We start from the raw sequence: 12,448 nt of genomic DNA on the forward strand, positions 1-12,448 counted from the left end.
CGGAAGTATTTGAAGCTAGGACCCACAAAAGAATTTAAGCTAAAACCAATTTTTACACAAAAAGAGGTGTACAAAGGTGTTAGACTCATCATAGTTGAAAGTACACGACAATGCTAAGTTGTGTAAAGCATTGGGCTTCTTCATCCAATAGACTTAAACCTTGTGGGGCATTTTCATCTTTGTGATCTCATGATGTTTCTTCACATATGTTATACATGACACACATTAATAAGAATATTGCATAAGGGGATGGATCATGAGAAAACTAGTTTAAATGAGAAAACCAAAAAACTAACTAAAAAAACCTAAAAAAATACCAATTTTTTTTTTACAATTTTTAAAGAAAAATCGCTACTTTTTATGTATGGAAAAAAATTTCAAAAAAAAAAAATTTTTTTTTTTGTTGTACTGCACATGTGCACTAATACGGAAAGCCTAAACCACTTAACCCACCCCCCACCGACACCCCCCAAAAACCTAAACCCCCCCCACCCCCCACCCCCCAAAAACCTAAATTCACCCTCCCATCAAAAGCCTAAACCCCCCACCCCCACCCCCCAAAAACCTAAAACTAAACCCTAAACGTAAACCCGAAAAAAACCTAAACCCCCCACCCCCCCCCCCCAAAAAAAAAAAAAAAAAAAAAAAAACCTAAACCCCCTCCCCCACACCCAAAAACCTAATCCTAATCCTAAACCTCCAAAAAAACTAACCCTAAAAGCTAAACTAGACTCAAAAAGCTAATTTTAAGCATGTAATGCAATTGTAGTACATGTTAAATTGCACATGTGCACTACTATAATAATAGTGTTGAAAACAAGACGACACCATAAAATTTTTTTTATGTCATAAAAAATATGCTCGAATATACTTGAATGAAAGATAAGAAAATTTATGATCTTATGGTGTCATTTTTGTTTTAAAATGATAACGTATGGAGAAATGGGAAATGTTTGAAAGTTATATATTTTTTGTTCCAATTTTACCCCTCCTTCATTAAAAGTCTCCCCTCCATCATTAAAAGTCTCCCTCCCCCTCATTTTTAGTGGATTTTAGTTAGTTTTATAGTTTTCTCATTTATATCTAATTTTCTCATGATCCTCTCCCTATTGCATAAATACACAGTTTTTATAACCCAAAAACTTCAAATCTTATAAAAAGTGCATGAAATGAAGTTATAAATAAAACTTATAGGTTTACATATATGAGTTTCACCTTTTTTTTCATCATAACTTTACAACCAACCGCCGTAGGTGTTCGTTACTTGTGTTGTAAGTTGGAGCCCTCACTTGGTCCTAAAATTTCCACATTAAGACCACGCGTAGTGGGTTTTTTTTTTGTGTTTTTCCCCAAAAAAAAAAAAAAAAAAACACCCAACAACGCCACCTGACCGCCCCCGTGGGCCGTTTTTTTTTTTTAACTGGAGGAGCGTGCTTTTTTAAACGCCTTCTTCTTTTGGTTTGGCCAATAACATTTTTGATGGTTTTTTAATTTAATTCTATTACATCCTTTTTAACATAACGCCCACAATGCCCACATGTTAGACCGTCCGATGGCTAAAAATGCCTAAGTGTCTTCCCCCTCCCACTACACATGTTATAATAAATGTTATCCTTTATACACACTTATATAATTTGCAACATAAAGTTTAGGTTTCAACCACAACTTTGGTATCACACTTTAAGCTACATATACAATATCTCACCAAATTTTAACCCCACCATAATAATGGACAACTTGGTCCCCGTTTGTATTATAACTACTTATGGTATAACACTTGAGACTTTCAACATATTCATGTATGACCACTTTTTGTGCTTTTAACACTATACCAACACAGTATAGTTTATGCTATAATGAGCATCTACCACTACAATGGTTCCCACCTCAATCAAGTACTACTTTAAAATTAGCATTTTCTTGATGTTATTAACAAGTAGTGTAACATAAATATGCTACATCGACAATAAATGTCAAATTTATAATACTGTTTTTTTGGAACGATTCATAATCCTAATCTACTTCCATAAACCACTTATACATGCACTTTTCAGAATTTGAACCATCCACATTTTGGATAAAAGGAGGCACCTTGCACAAGTAACTTTGAATTATATCAAATGAGTAACATTTGTTACATAGTTAAATATATCATGTTTTAAAAGTATGAACACTGCTTTGACCACTTGTGTTTTTTGGTTTCACTATTCGTGCTACAAACATATTCTATAGCTTTTTTCACATGGTATTTGCAACCCATGAACTTCACAAACGTAGTGTTGGTTCAACTTCTTGCAAGTGAAAGGTGTAAGAATTAGGTTCACTTTTTATAAATTATAATTACAAAATATATGATTACGAGACTCTCGTTCTTCGTATGAAATATCATAGTACAATACCAGTTGCAATAACTAAATAAAAAAATATAAAATATAATTTTATATACCAATTTTGATTCAAGCCGCATCTCTGGTGGGTTCTCCACGCGCATTTGATAGCATTCTAGACTCGAGTATTCATCATCTTGAGTCTTGAAAAATACTCGTTGACTGCAACAAGAGCACACTAAAACGTTGACGATTTTGGTTGAGGCACGTGTTCAACACGCTTCCCTTAAAACAGATTTAGTGATCTCTACTAAAGACAACGCGACTGTTTCCCAAGGTACAACAGCCGAAGCAGTATGTACTGCCGAAGATGGCTCACTCGCCCGAGGTTACACCGGGTAATTGTAGTGTTTGAACTTATGGAACAAATAAGGATGTGATGGTGGTGAAAAACAAGTAGAGAGTACTCCTCTCTCTAGTTGGTCTTCAAGTGTTCATCCTCCTTCTAGTATTCTCATGTATCAAGACAAAAAGAAGCCCACAGCCTACTAATTGTACAAGAGTTAAGGATTAGTGAAAGGTTTCACTTAATTAGTCACTTAATTAGAGACTTAAAAACTCTAATAAAACTAATTTAATGTCATCAAGAGCTCTACTCAAGAGTTTCTCTTTTATTCACCATATGAAGATTCTAATTAATATTTATAATTTCATTAAATTATAAATATATAAAATATCCATTCACCAAATTTCCAATAAAAGGTTAGGTAGAATTTAGGTGTAGAAAAATGTTGTTAAAAAACACATTTGCAAGTGTAGTTATCAACACGTATTAAAAAGTGACATTTTGTAACAGTCCGTAAATTCACCATCAAAAATCTTATAATAATTCACTTCCTAATTTTATTTGTTCATATTATTGTATCCCCATTAAACTGACTTGTTATATGTCATTTGACCCCTTTATTCACTAAGATATAAACAATTTCGTAAGTAACAACCTTAGGGGTAGGGGTGCTCATTACTCATCATTCATCACTCACTCACAACTTACAATCAAGTTCCGCTATGTCATCAACCATATTATTCCACCACTCACAACCTTTTTTAGTGGAAATGCCCATCACTCACCACACACTATAAATCATTCAAACAAAAAAAAAAACAAAACAAAACTGAATTCTTCACGCGTGATAAACTTCACGCGTTATGAACTTCTTCCGTGATAAACAAAACTGGCGGTGGTGTTATTTTCCCCATCACGTGTGCTGGCAATCCATCACGTGATAAACTTCTTCCACCCGGGGTGCCCTTATAACAATTCACTTCCTAATTTTAATAATTTTCAGAATCGTGTTACATTTTGAATTTTGAGACGTTATAGAGGGTGTAGAGATAGGATAATCGTTGGGTAAAGTCGATAGACGTGTACGAAAAAAATGATGATTTGACTCGAATAGGGTTAAACACAGGAAGGCGAGTTGTTTAACCCCATAAAATAAAGACCTTAGTTTGAGGACCTTGTTTTTTATAATAGGATCCGAATTTCATGGTGCATCAAACAAACAAACAACTCAATGTCTCCCTCAATGTGTATACATGTGAAGACTAATGTGGATGTATCTTTGTTGTCCTATTATGTAATTTTGAAACTTGATAACCACACACTTTTATAACATGGCTCGTTATAACTTATAACAACATTGCCATAGACTTTATTTCCTTAAAAGAATAACAACATTGCCATAGACTTTATTTCCTAAAATGGGCCCGTTATTAAAACCGAGTAAAATGCTTTTCAAAATTCTAAAATATTAAAGAGTAAATTACTTTTTGAGTCCTTGTGTTTTAGTGGTTTTAACCATATGAGTTCAAAATCAAAATGTTTAACGCCATGAGTCCCTGGACACTTTTTTATAAACTTTTGAGTCCATTTTTTTTAACAAAATTGCACTCAAAACTTTATAGAAATGAACAAAATTGGACTCAAAACGTTATAAAATGAGCGATTAGAGACTCAGGGTGTTAAACTTTTTGATTTTGTACTCAAGTGGTTAAAACAACTAAAATACAAGGACTCAAAAAGTAACGAGCATATTTATTAGTTTGATTGTAGGGACTTTACCCCGCAAAATAATAAAAATATGTTGATTTTTCTCTAGCATTTATATCCACATTTGTAAGTTTATAGGCATATAGAAATTAATTAACTCGTTTTATTATTGTTAATCTGGTTCATTTTATCTAATACTCAGGCGAATAGAAAACAACTAAACAAATAACTAGACAATCATACGAACAAATACAAGATTAATAATTTATAAATTATAAAAAGAATACAAATTACAAAATATTAGTTTTCTCATTAGTCACGGAAGCTAATCAGTGCCCTACTAAGTAATCTGATCGAATAAGGAGGTAAGTTTTAAGGCTGAGTGGTGTGGGATAAAACCCCCAGGGCTTTATCATGTTACGTAAACGACATGTAAGCATGTGTCGTTATATTAACTTACACAGCGTGAAATAAAGCCCATTTAAAGTCCCCATTAAGACCATGTGTAGTGTGGTAAGTTGGTATAATGCCCCCACCATAGGGCATTATCTGACACGTGGCATCCTAGTCAGCGTTGGGGCATTATAGCAAAAGTGGCGTAGTGGGGCATTATGCCAATAACCCCATTCAATCAATAAATAATTATTATTTTTATAGAGAAAAGGGTTAAAACCAAAAAAAAAAAAAAAAAAGTAAACTATGTCATTAGTCAAAGTTAGGTGGCACAATTCCATTGGTCTCCATTTGATTACATACAAACACTTAGGCGTTTTGAAAATCACGCCGCCTGCCATTTTATATGAAAATAACGCCGGCTAACGCCGGGTGTAGTGGGGGGAGGGGCGTTTTGGGGCGTTTTTTTTTCAATTTTTTTTTTTTAAAATCACGCCCCACTACACATGGTCTAACTATATATATATATAAAACAAAAGAAGAAATCTGATTGGTTGTGGCTCACTCTCTCCTCTCTCACGCCCGTTGACTCACATGCCATAGTGGGCCCTAGGGGTGTGCACGGTTCGGTTCGGTTCGGTTTTTGGGTAAAATCAAAACCGAAACCGAAATGTCGGTTTTCGGGTTTTAAAAACCGTTCGGTTTCGGTTTTTACGTCGGTTCGGTTCGGTTTTTCGGTTATTTCGGTTTTTGGAACAAAATTATGTAAGATTCAAAAAATAAAAAGTATAATTTATATTATAACAATCTTTTTATATGTTTACATTTAAGTTATTATAGTTAATCTTTTTAGTTAATGTTGTTTACATACACCTAACCTTCTAATCTATTTTTATGTTTCTTCAAAGTTTTTATTAATTTTAATTTTTATATTAAATTTTGTTATATCTTATAGGTAATAATAAATCATTTCAGTTATAATGTTTTTATTATAAACACTTAACATCCAAGAATAAAATTAACATTTTCTACTAGTATTGGGTTAAACACTTAAACAATTTAAACTTAAACATAAAAATATATGGATTGTAACTTATCGGTTCGGTTCAGTTTTTTTCGGTTATTGAAAAAGTTTATCCGAAAACCGAACCGAAATTTTCGGTTATTAAAAATCCAAAAACCGAACCGTCGGTTTTTGTTTCGGTTCGGTTTTTTCGGTTCGGTTATTTCGGTTATTCGGTTACGGTTCGGTTATTTCGGTTTTCTTGCTCACCCCTAGCGGGCCGACCCCTTTAGTTATGGCGGGGTGTTGTTGGAGGCGCCACCCAGCTGAGGTGGCTGGGGACGTTGCCCAGTACCGTACAGTCTAAAAATATTACATAAAAGAGTAAATTATTTTTTGAGTCCCTGTGTTTTAGTGGTTTTAACTACTTATGTCCAAAATCAAAAAGTTTAACGCCTTGAGTCCCTAACCACTCATTTTATAACGTTTTGAGTCTAATTTTTAACACTTGTACTTTTGATTTTGGACTCAAGTGATTAAAACCACTAAAACACAGAGACTCAAAAAGTTATAAAATAAGCGGTTAGGGACTTAGGGCGTTAAACCTTTTGATTTTGGACTCAAGTGGTTAAAACCAGTAAAACTTAAGATTGAAACGTGAAACATCGGTTAGAAAGACTTCTACCATTGCGTCAAGAGTTAGAAAATACTAGCTATGTGAAATGAAAGTGATATAGTTCGAAAATAAATTTGTTTTAGGCAAAACGGAATTGCGTTACAATCAATCATGGTTGCATAAGACGTTTGTGTCGTTGTCGTTTAGCAATTATTTGATTGGAACATGAACTTCATTATGCATTTTTGACTCTTTGTGACTTGTCCATTTTATTTCAATATATTTATTTCTCTCATAACTCTCATAATTTGTTTTCCGTTTTAGTTCATATAAATAACAAAGACGGCCCCTACAATATATGAAATTAATGTTGGTTAATACAAGCTACAACCTTCATGATTAATTGATATGTATAGAAAAGTTTTTTTTAAAAATTGTGCGGAGTTGCTTCTAAACTATTGATTAAGGCAAATCAATGATCAAAATAAAGATACTGACAAATTTGTGAATAGCTTGGAGAATAGGGAAATTCCCAATTGTTGAGTTATAAATTTTAATCTAGTTCCACCTTTTTGTTAAACGCACATAACTCTTATATACTTAATTTTTTTAAATGCACATAACTCTTTACAAAACTCCTAAGGCTATGAGGTGTGGATGGAGCTCCCTTAGGCTTTATCATGCCACCTAAGCTTCACGTCAGCGCCATGTCAACACAGGGGCTTTATCATGCCCCTCTTTAAATTGCAAGGTGTGGATGAAGCCCCATGTCATGATTACCTAATTATTTTTTTATTTAAATATTTATTTTTTTAACTAGAAAAATAAAAACACTACATAATTTCATTAAAAAATTAAAAACACTACATAATTTCATTAAAAAAAAATAAAAACACTACATAATTTCATTAAAAAAATAGAAACACTACTCGTCGTCTGTGTCGAGTCCTCCTTGTTCACGATAAAACCATAGGTGCTCTGTCAGATCGGCTCGAAGGTTTTGGTGTGTGTGCCTAGCCCGTATCTTCGCTCGGATATCTTCTTTCTCAGCGTATATTAGTATTGGGTTCGTCGGTTGGATACTTTCATCATAGCTTTCTCCACAAAACGCTCTACCCGAGTCCTCCAATATCATGTTATGCAAAATGATACACGTATACATGACGTTTCTCATTTACCTTTTTTCAAGTATCCTCGACAGCTGGGTGATGATAGACCATCTTTTCTTTAACACACTGAAAGCCCCCTCGATATCTTTTCTTGTTGACTCTTGTTTTTTCTTGAAATACAATCTTTTTTCATCATCTGGACACGAAAGACTTTTTACCAACGTCGCCCACTCGGAATAAATACCGTCTGTGAGATAGTAGCCATACTTATACTGCACGTCGTTTGCAAAGAATGAAGTATCTGGTGCAATACCATCTATGACATCGTCGAATAGATTCGAGGACATTAAAACTGCAATGTTATTGTTCGTACCAGCCATGCCAAAGTACGCATGCCAAATCCATAAATCATGAGAAGCGACCGCTTGTAATATTAGGGTAGGACCATCGTGGTCACCATGATGATGTTGCCCTTTCCAAGCGGTTGGGCATGCCGCCCATTCCCAGTGCATGCAATCAAGACTTCCCAACATTCCAGGAAACCCATGTAAGCGCTGATGGGCCTCGTATAGAAGTGGAACGTCGGCTGCGGTTGGCATCCTCAAATATCGTCTCCCGTACAAAGAGATTACACCTAATAAATTATTGCTAATTAAAAAATAATAACGACGTAAATAAAAATAATAAATACTAGTGTTAATAAAAATTACCTTCACAAAAATTTTCAAGAGACTCACGACACATTCTTGACGACATCCTTAAATACTCATCCCACGCGTCACTCGATGTGCCGTAGGCTAGTTGCCTAATTGCTGCTGTACACTTTTGTAGTCCAGAGAAACCAAGTTTGTGACTTGCACTTACCCTTTGTGTGAAAAAAGGGGATTTGCCCGCAAGATCATTGGAAATTTTAACGAATAGTCGTCGGCTCATACGAAACTTACGCTTAAACTGAACATCATCGTACACGGGAGTTTCACAAAAATAATCTTGCACTAGACGTTCATGAGCAGCTAACCGATTCCGTTCAATAGGCGGTTGTCTGGTACGCGATGCAGAGGATTCGGCTTCTTCTCGCAAATAATTAATCGCCTCCTGCGTCATGGCGATAACCATATCATCAAGAACACAGTCGGATGAGGAGTTCGAAGGAGACATTTTTAAGTTGTGATTCGTGTGTGTTTTAGTTGTGATTGGTGAGTTTTTTAGTTTAGAATAGGTTAATATATATAATAAAATAAGAAAAGTTTTTTTTTTAAATGTTGGACCGTTTGACAACGGTCAAATTTGACCATTCTTTCTCATTCCACGCGTTTCCAGCCCTTTAACATGGTGGCGAAGGTTGTATGGCGCCCCGGTATAGCGTCGGGGGTATGGTCTTATGGCACCGTGGGGCGCTATAGATGGCCAGCTGGGTTGGGTTGCGCCCCCACACCCTCCAGCCTAATAAACAACCATTTTACTTATATATTTTTATATTTAATATTGTTCGAGAGTATTTTTTTATCATTTATTATGATTCCGTGTGTGTTAAGAGTAGTTTTATCGTTTTTTTCAAATGTAATTTTATAATACATGTATGTAAATTGGTCCCTTTACACATATGTAAATTAAATAATTTGGTTTTTTATATATGTAATCATAAAAATACATATAATAAATGATTGAAGTATCCTTAAATAATGTTAAATATAAAAATATATAAATAACGTAACTGTTTATTTGCAGTTCTGAAAGTTCTATGAATTTTTAGAGTTCTAAAATAAACTCAACCCTTTAATAATATTCTTAAAAAAGTTTATACCATAAAGACGTCTATAAGTATAGAAATATTATGTACATAGTGGGCATGTGATATGCTAGCACCGCCCCCCGTGGTTTGGCATTTTAGGGTGTTGTTCGTGGTTTGTATATCACGTACTCACGTAGTGCAGGAGGGAGATTGATTGATTGATGATTGTCTTGACCAATACAAGCTTTTTTATTTTTAGTTTTTTCAATTTCAAACCCACTAATTTCATCTGTCTCACCATTACTCCGTTTTACCCAATTTTTAGGTATTGATTACGTGGACCCACATGACAAAAAAGACCAAACCACTTGGGTGACCACTACACATGGTCTAAGTTGTGTGCGTAAGTATCCCCTACTTCGTATATTTCGCATAGTTATTCATTTCCTATGGAAAAATGCCTTTGTATTAATATAAGTTGCTTTCTAAAGCTTTTCTACGATCGTGAACTATTTTACTCAATTGGCTTTAACCGGGCAAAATATTTTTTGATTTAGTTTTCCTATATTCTAACTTTTACTGTGCAAAATATATATAAAAAAATTCGAGCCCCCGAAGGGTTTGGGCCCTGAGCCGTCGCCCACCTTGCCCTCCGGGCCAACCCTCCCCTGCCACTTCTTATATTTCACATGGTTATTCATTTCCTACGGGAAACTGCCTCTATATTAATATAAGTTGCTTACTAAAGCTTTTCTACGATCGTGAACTATTTTACTCAACTGGCTTTAACCGGGAAAAATATTTTCTGATTCAGTTTTCCTATATTCTAACTTTTACCGTGTGAAATATATAAAAATAAAACATTTCGGGCTCCCAGAGGGTTTAGGCCTTAAGCTGTCGCCCACCTCACCCTCCGGGCCGGCCCTGCCCTGCCCCTTCTTATATTTCGCATGGTTATTCATTTTCTACGGGAATCTGCCTCTATATTAAAATAAGCTGCTTACTAAAGCTTTTCTACGATCGTGAACTATTTTACTCAACTGGCTTTAACCGGGCAAAGTATTTCATAATTCAGTTTTCCTATATTCTAACTTTTATCGCACGAAATATATAAAAAAAAACATTTCGGGCCCCTGGAGGGTTTGGGCCCTGAGCCGTCGCCAACCTCGCCCTCCGGGCCTGCCCTACCCTGCCACTTCTTATATTTTGCATAGTTATTCATTTCCTACGGGAATCTGCCTCTATATTAATATAAGTTGCTTACTAAAGCTTTTCTACGATCGTGAATTATTTTACTCAACTGGCTTTAACTGGCCAAAATATTTTCTGATTTAGTTTTCCTATATTCTAACTTTTAGCGTGCGAAATATATAAAAACCAAACATTTCGGGCCCCCGAAGGGTTTAGGCCCTGAGTCGTGGCCCACCTCGCCCTCCTGGCCGGCCCTGCCCTGCCACTTCTTATATTTCACATGGTTATTCATTTCTTACGGGTATCTGCCTCCATGTTAATATAAGGAATATTGGATTTTAATAATCCCAACTATTCGTCGTTGGCCGCCAACAGTTCTAACTTAAAAAATAACCGTTGGCAGTCCCAGCTATTAACATATTGGCCTCCAATGGACCCTAACTTACATAATTCTAACCAGGGCCGGCTCCATAGGCTTGGTAACCTAGGCACGGGCCTAGGGTCACCAAAAAATTAGGGCCTCTGAGTTTTTAGAAAGTTTTTATATATAGTTATATGTATTAGGCCCAAATAAATACGCTTATTTCAAAATTAAAAAGGTTTTTCATTGAAGGAGTCCAAAATAAATATTGTTTGGCAAAAAAAGGGCCAAGTTTCAAAGCCCATTTCACCTTGATTTCCAACTATTACAACACAACCACCATCGACCTAATCATCATTATTTAGCGACCTAAAGCCCCAAAATACAGCCGCAATCATCGTTCTCATTCCCCATAGCAACCTGCTTTCAATTTCCAGGCTATTGGCTATCACTAGCCGGAAAAATAAGGGTAATCACCCATGGCGTCGGGATTGAAGGAGAGTTTGTCGGCGAAATTAGGGCCCCCGCTTTATAGTTCGCTTAGGGTCTTCAAAAATGTAGGAACGACCCTGATTCTAACGCCGTTAGTCACTGATCGCCGGAAAAACGTTTTTGGTCGGAAAACTCATTTTTGGCTTGAAAACTCAACATTTTCGTCCCAAACCTCTTTGTAACCTTATTAAGAACCTTTATGAACCTTTTTCTAGTAAAAGCCCCAATTATTTGAGTCGCCGGAAAACTCATTTTTCGCCGGAAAACTTCTTTTTGGCAAGAAAACTCGACTTTTTGGCCGGAAAACTCAACATTTTCGTCCCAAACCTCTTTGTAACATTAGGTCGGACCTTTAGAAACCTTTTTCTGGCCAAAAAACGGTTTTTTGACGATCGAAGACTAATGACGTTATGGTTCTATTAGTTATGGTCCATTAGTGACCAATATCAATAGTTGAGAATCCCAATAATTATTTTTGAAGTTGGGACTGTTGGCGGCCAACGGTTAATAGTTGGAATTATTAAAATTTAATATTACTTAATATAAGTTGCTTGCTAAATCTTTTCTACAATTGTGGACTACTTTATTCAACTGGCTTTAACAGGGAAGTCTTGTCGTAACAAGTAACTATGTCCTAAAAATGTGAAGATTCAAACACATATATTCGGTTTTAAGCACATAGTTAGACCAACCGTAGTGGAAGGGGTTTTGGGCGTTTTCCCCCAAAAACGCCCCTTAACGTCTGCGTCACCGCCCCCAGGGCGTTTTTGATGGTTTTTTTGTTGGACGTTTCCTTAAACACGCCGGATGGGTTTTTGATGGCCAATGGGACATTTTTGATGGGTTTTTATTTTTATTTTTTTAATTTAATTTCAATATTTAATCATTGCAAGGGACATTAGGGTGTTCGGAGCGGTAGTCGGCAAAGGTTGGCAAACGGTTTTGCCGAGCGACAAACACCGCCGCCGAGCCTTTACCGAGTCGGTGAAGGTTGTGGTGCGGGGAGGGGAAGCCGACGTGGGGAAGATTTTTGAGAGAGAGAGAGGGTATTGTGGGGTGGGGTCCATTCCTATCTCAACCAATCACACCTTTTTCCTTTTAAAAAAAAATAGTTTACCACTTTACCAAGTGTCTAAATCATTGCCAACACTTTTCACCAAAGTTTAAACAT

General features: G+C 35.8%; 1 protein-coding gene across 1 annotated transcript; it reads right to left on the reverse strand.

Annotated features, from left to right (window-relative positions):
* Window positions 1–7,566: 7,566 nt before the first annotated feature.
* LOC110944187 lies at window positions 7,567–8,659 on the reverse strand. Its single transcript, XM_022185899.1, has 2 exons — window positions 8,212–8,659; window positions 7,567–8,135 (listed from the first exon to the last, which is right to left on the reverse strand). The coding sequence occupies exons 1-2, from the start codon at window positions 8,657–8,659 to the stop codon at window positions 7,567–7,569; spliced, it is 1,017 nt and encodes a 338-aa protein (XP_022041591.1).
* Window positions 8,660–12,448: the final 3,789 nt, after the last annotated feature.

The sequence above is a fragment of the Helianthus annuus genome, chromosome 5, assembly GCF_002127325.2.
Source record: "Helianthus annuus cultivar XRQ/B chromosome 5, HanXRQr2.0-SUNRISE, whole genome shotgun sequence".
Classification (NCBI taxonomy): domain Eukaryota; kingdom Viridiplantae; phylum Streptophyta; class Magnoliopsida; order Asterales; family Asteraceae; genus Helianthus; species Helianthus annuus.

Excerpts from the sequence above, each read along its gene's own strand:
- LOC110944187 (XM_022185899.1), bottom strand. The coding sequence starts at position 8,659 with ATGTCTCCTTCGAACTCCTCATCCGACTGTGTTCTTGATGATATGGTT. Across the intron at positions 8,136-8,211 it reads TCTTGAAAATTTTTGTGAAG|GTGTAATCTCTTTGTACGGG; the intron begins GTAATTTTTATT and ends ATAATTTATTAG.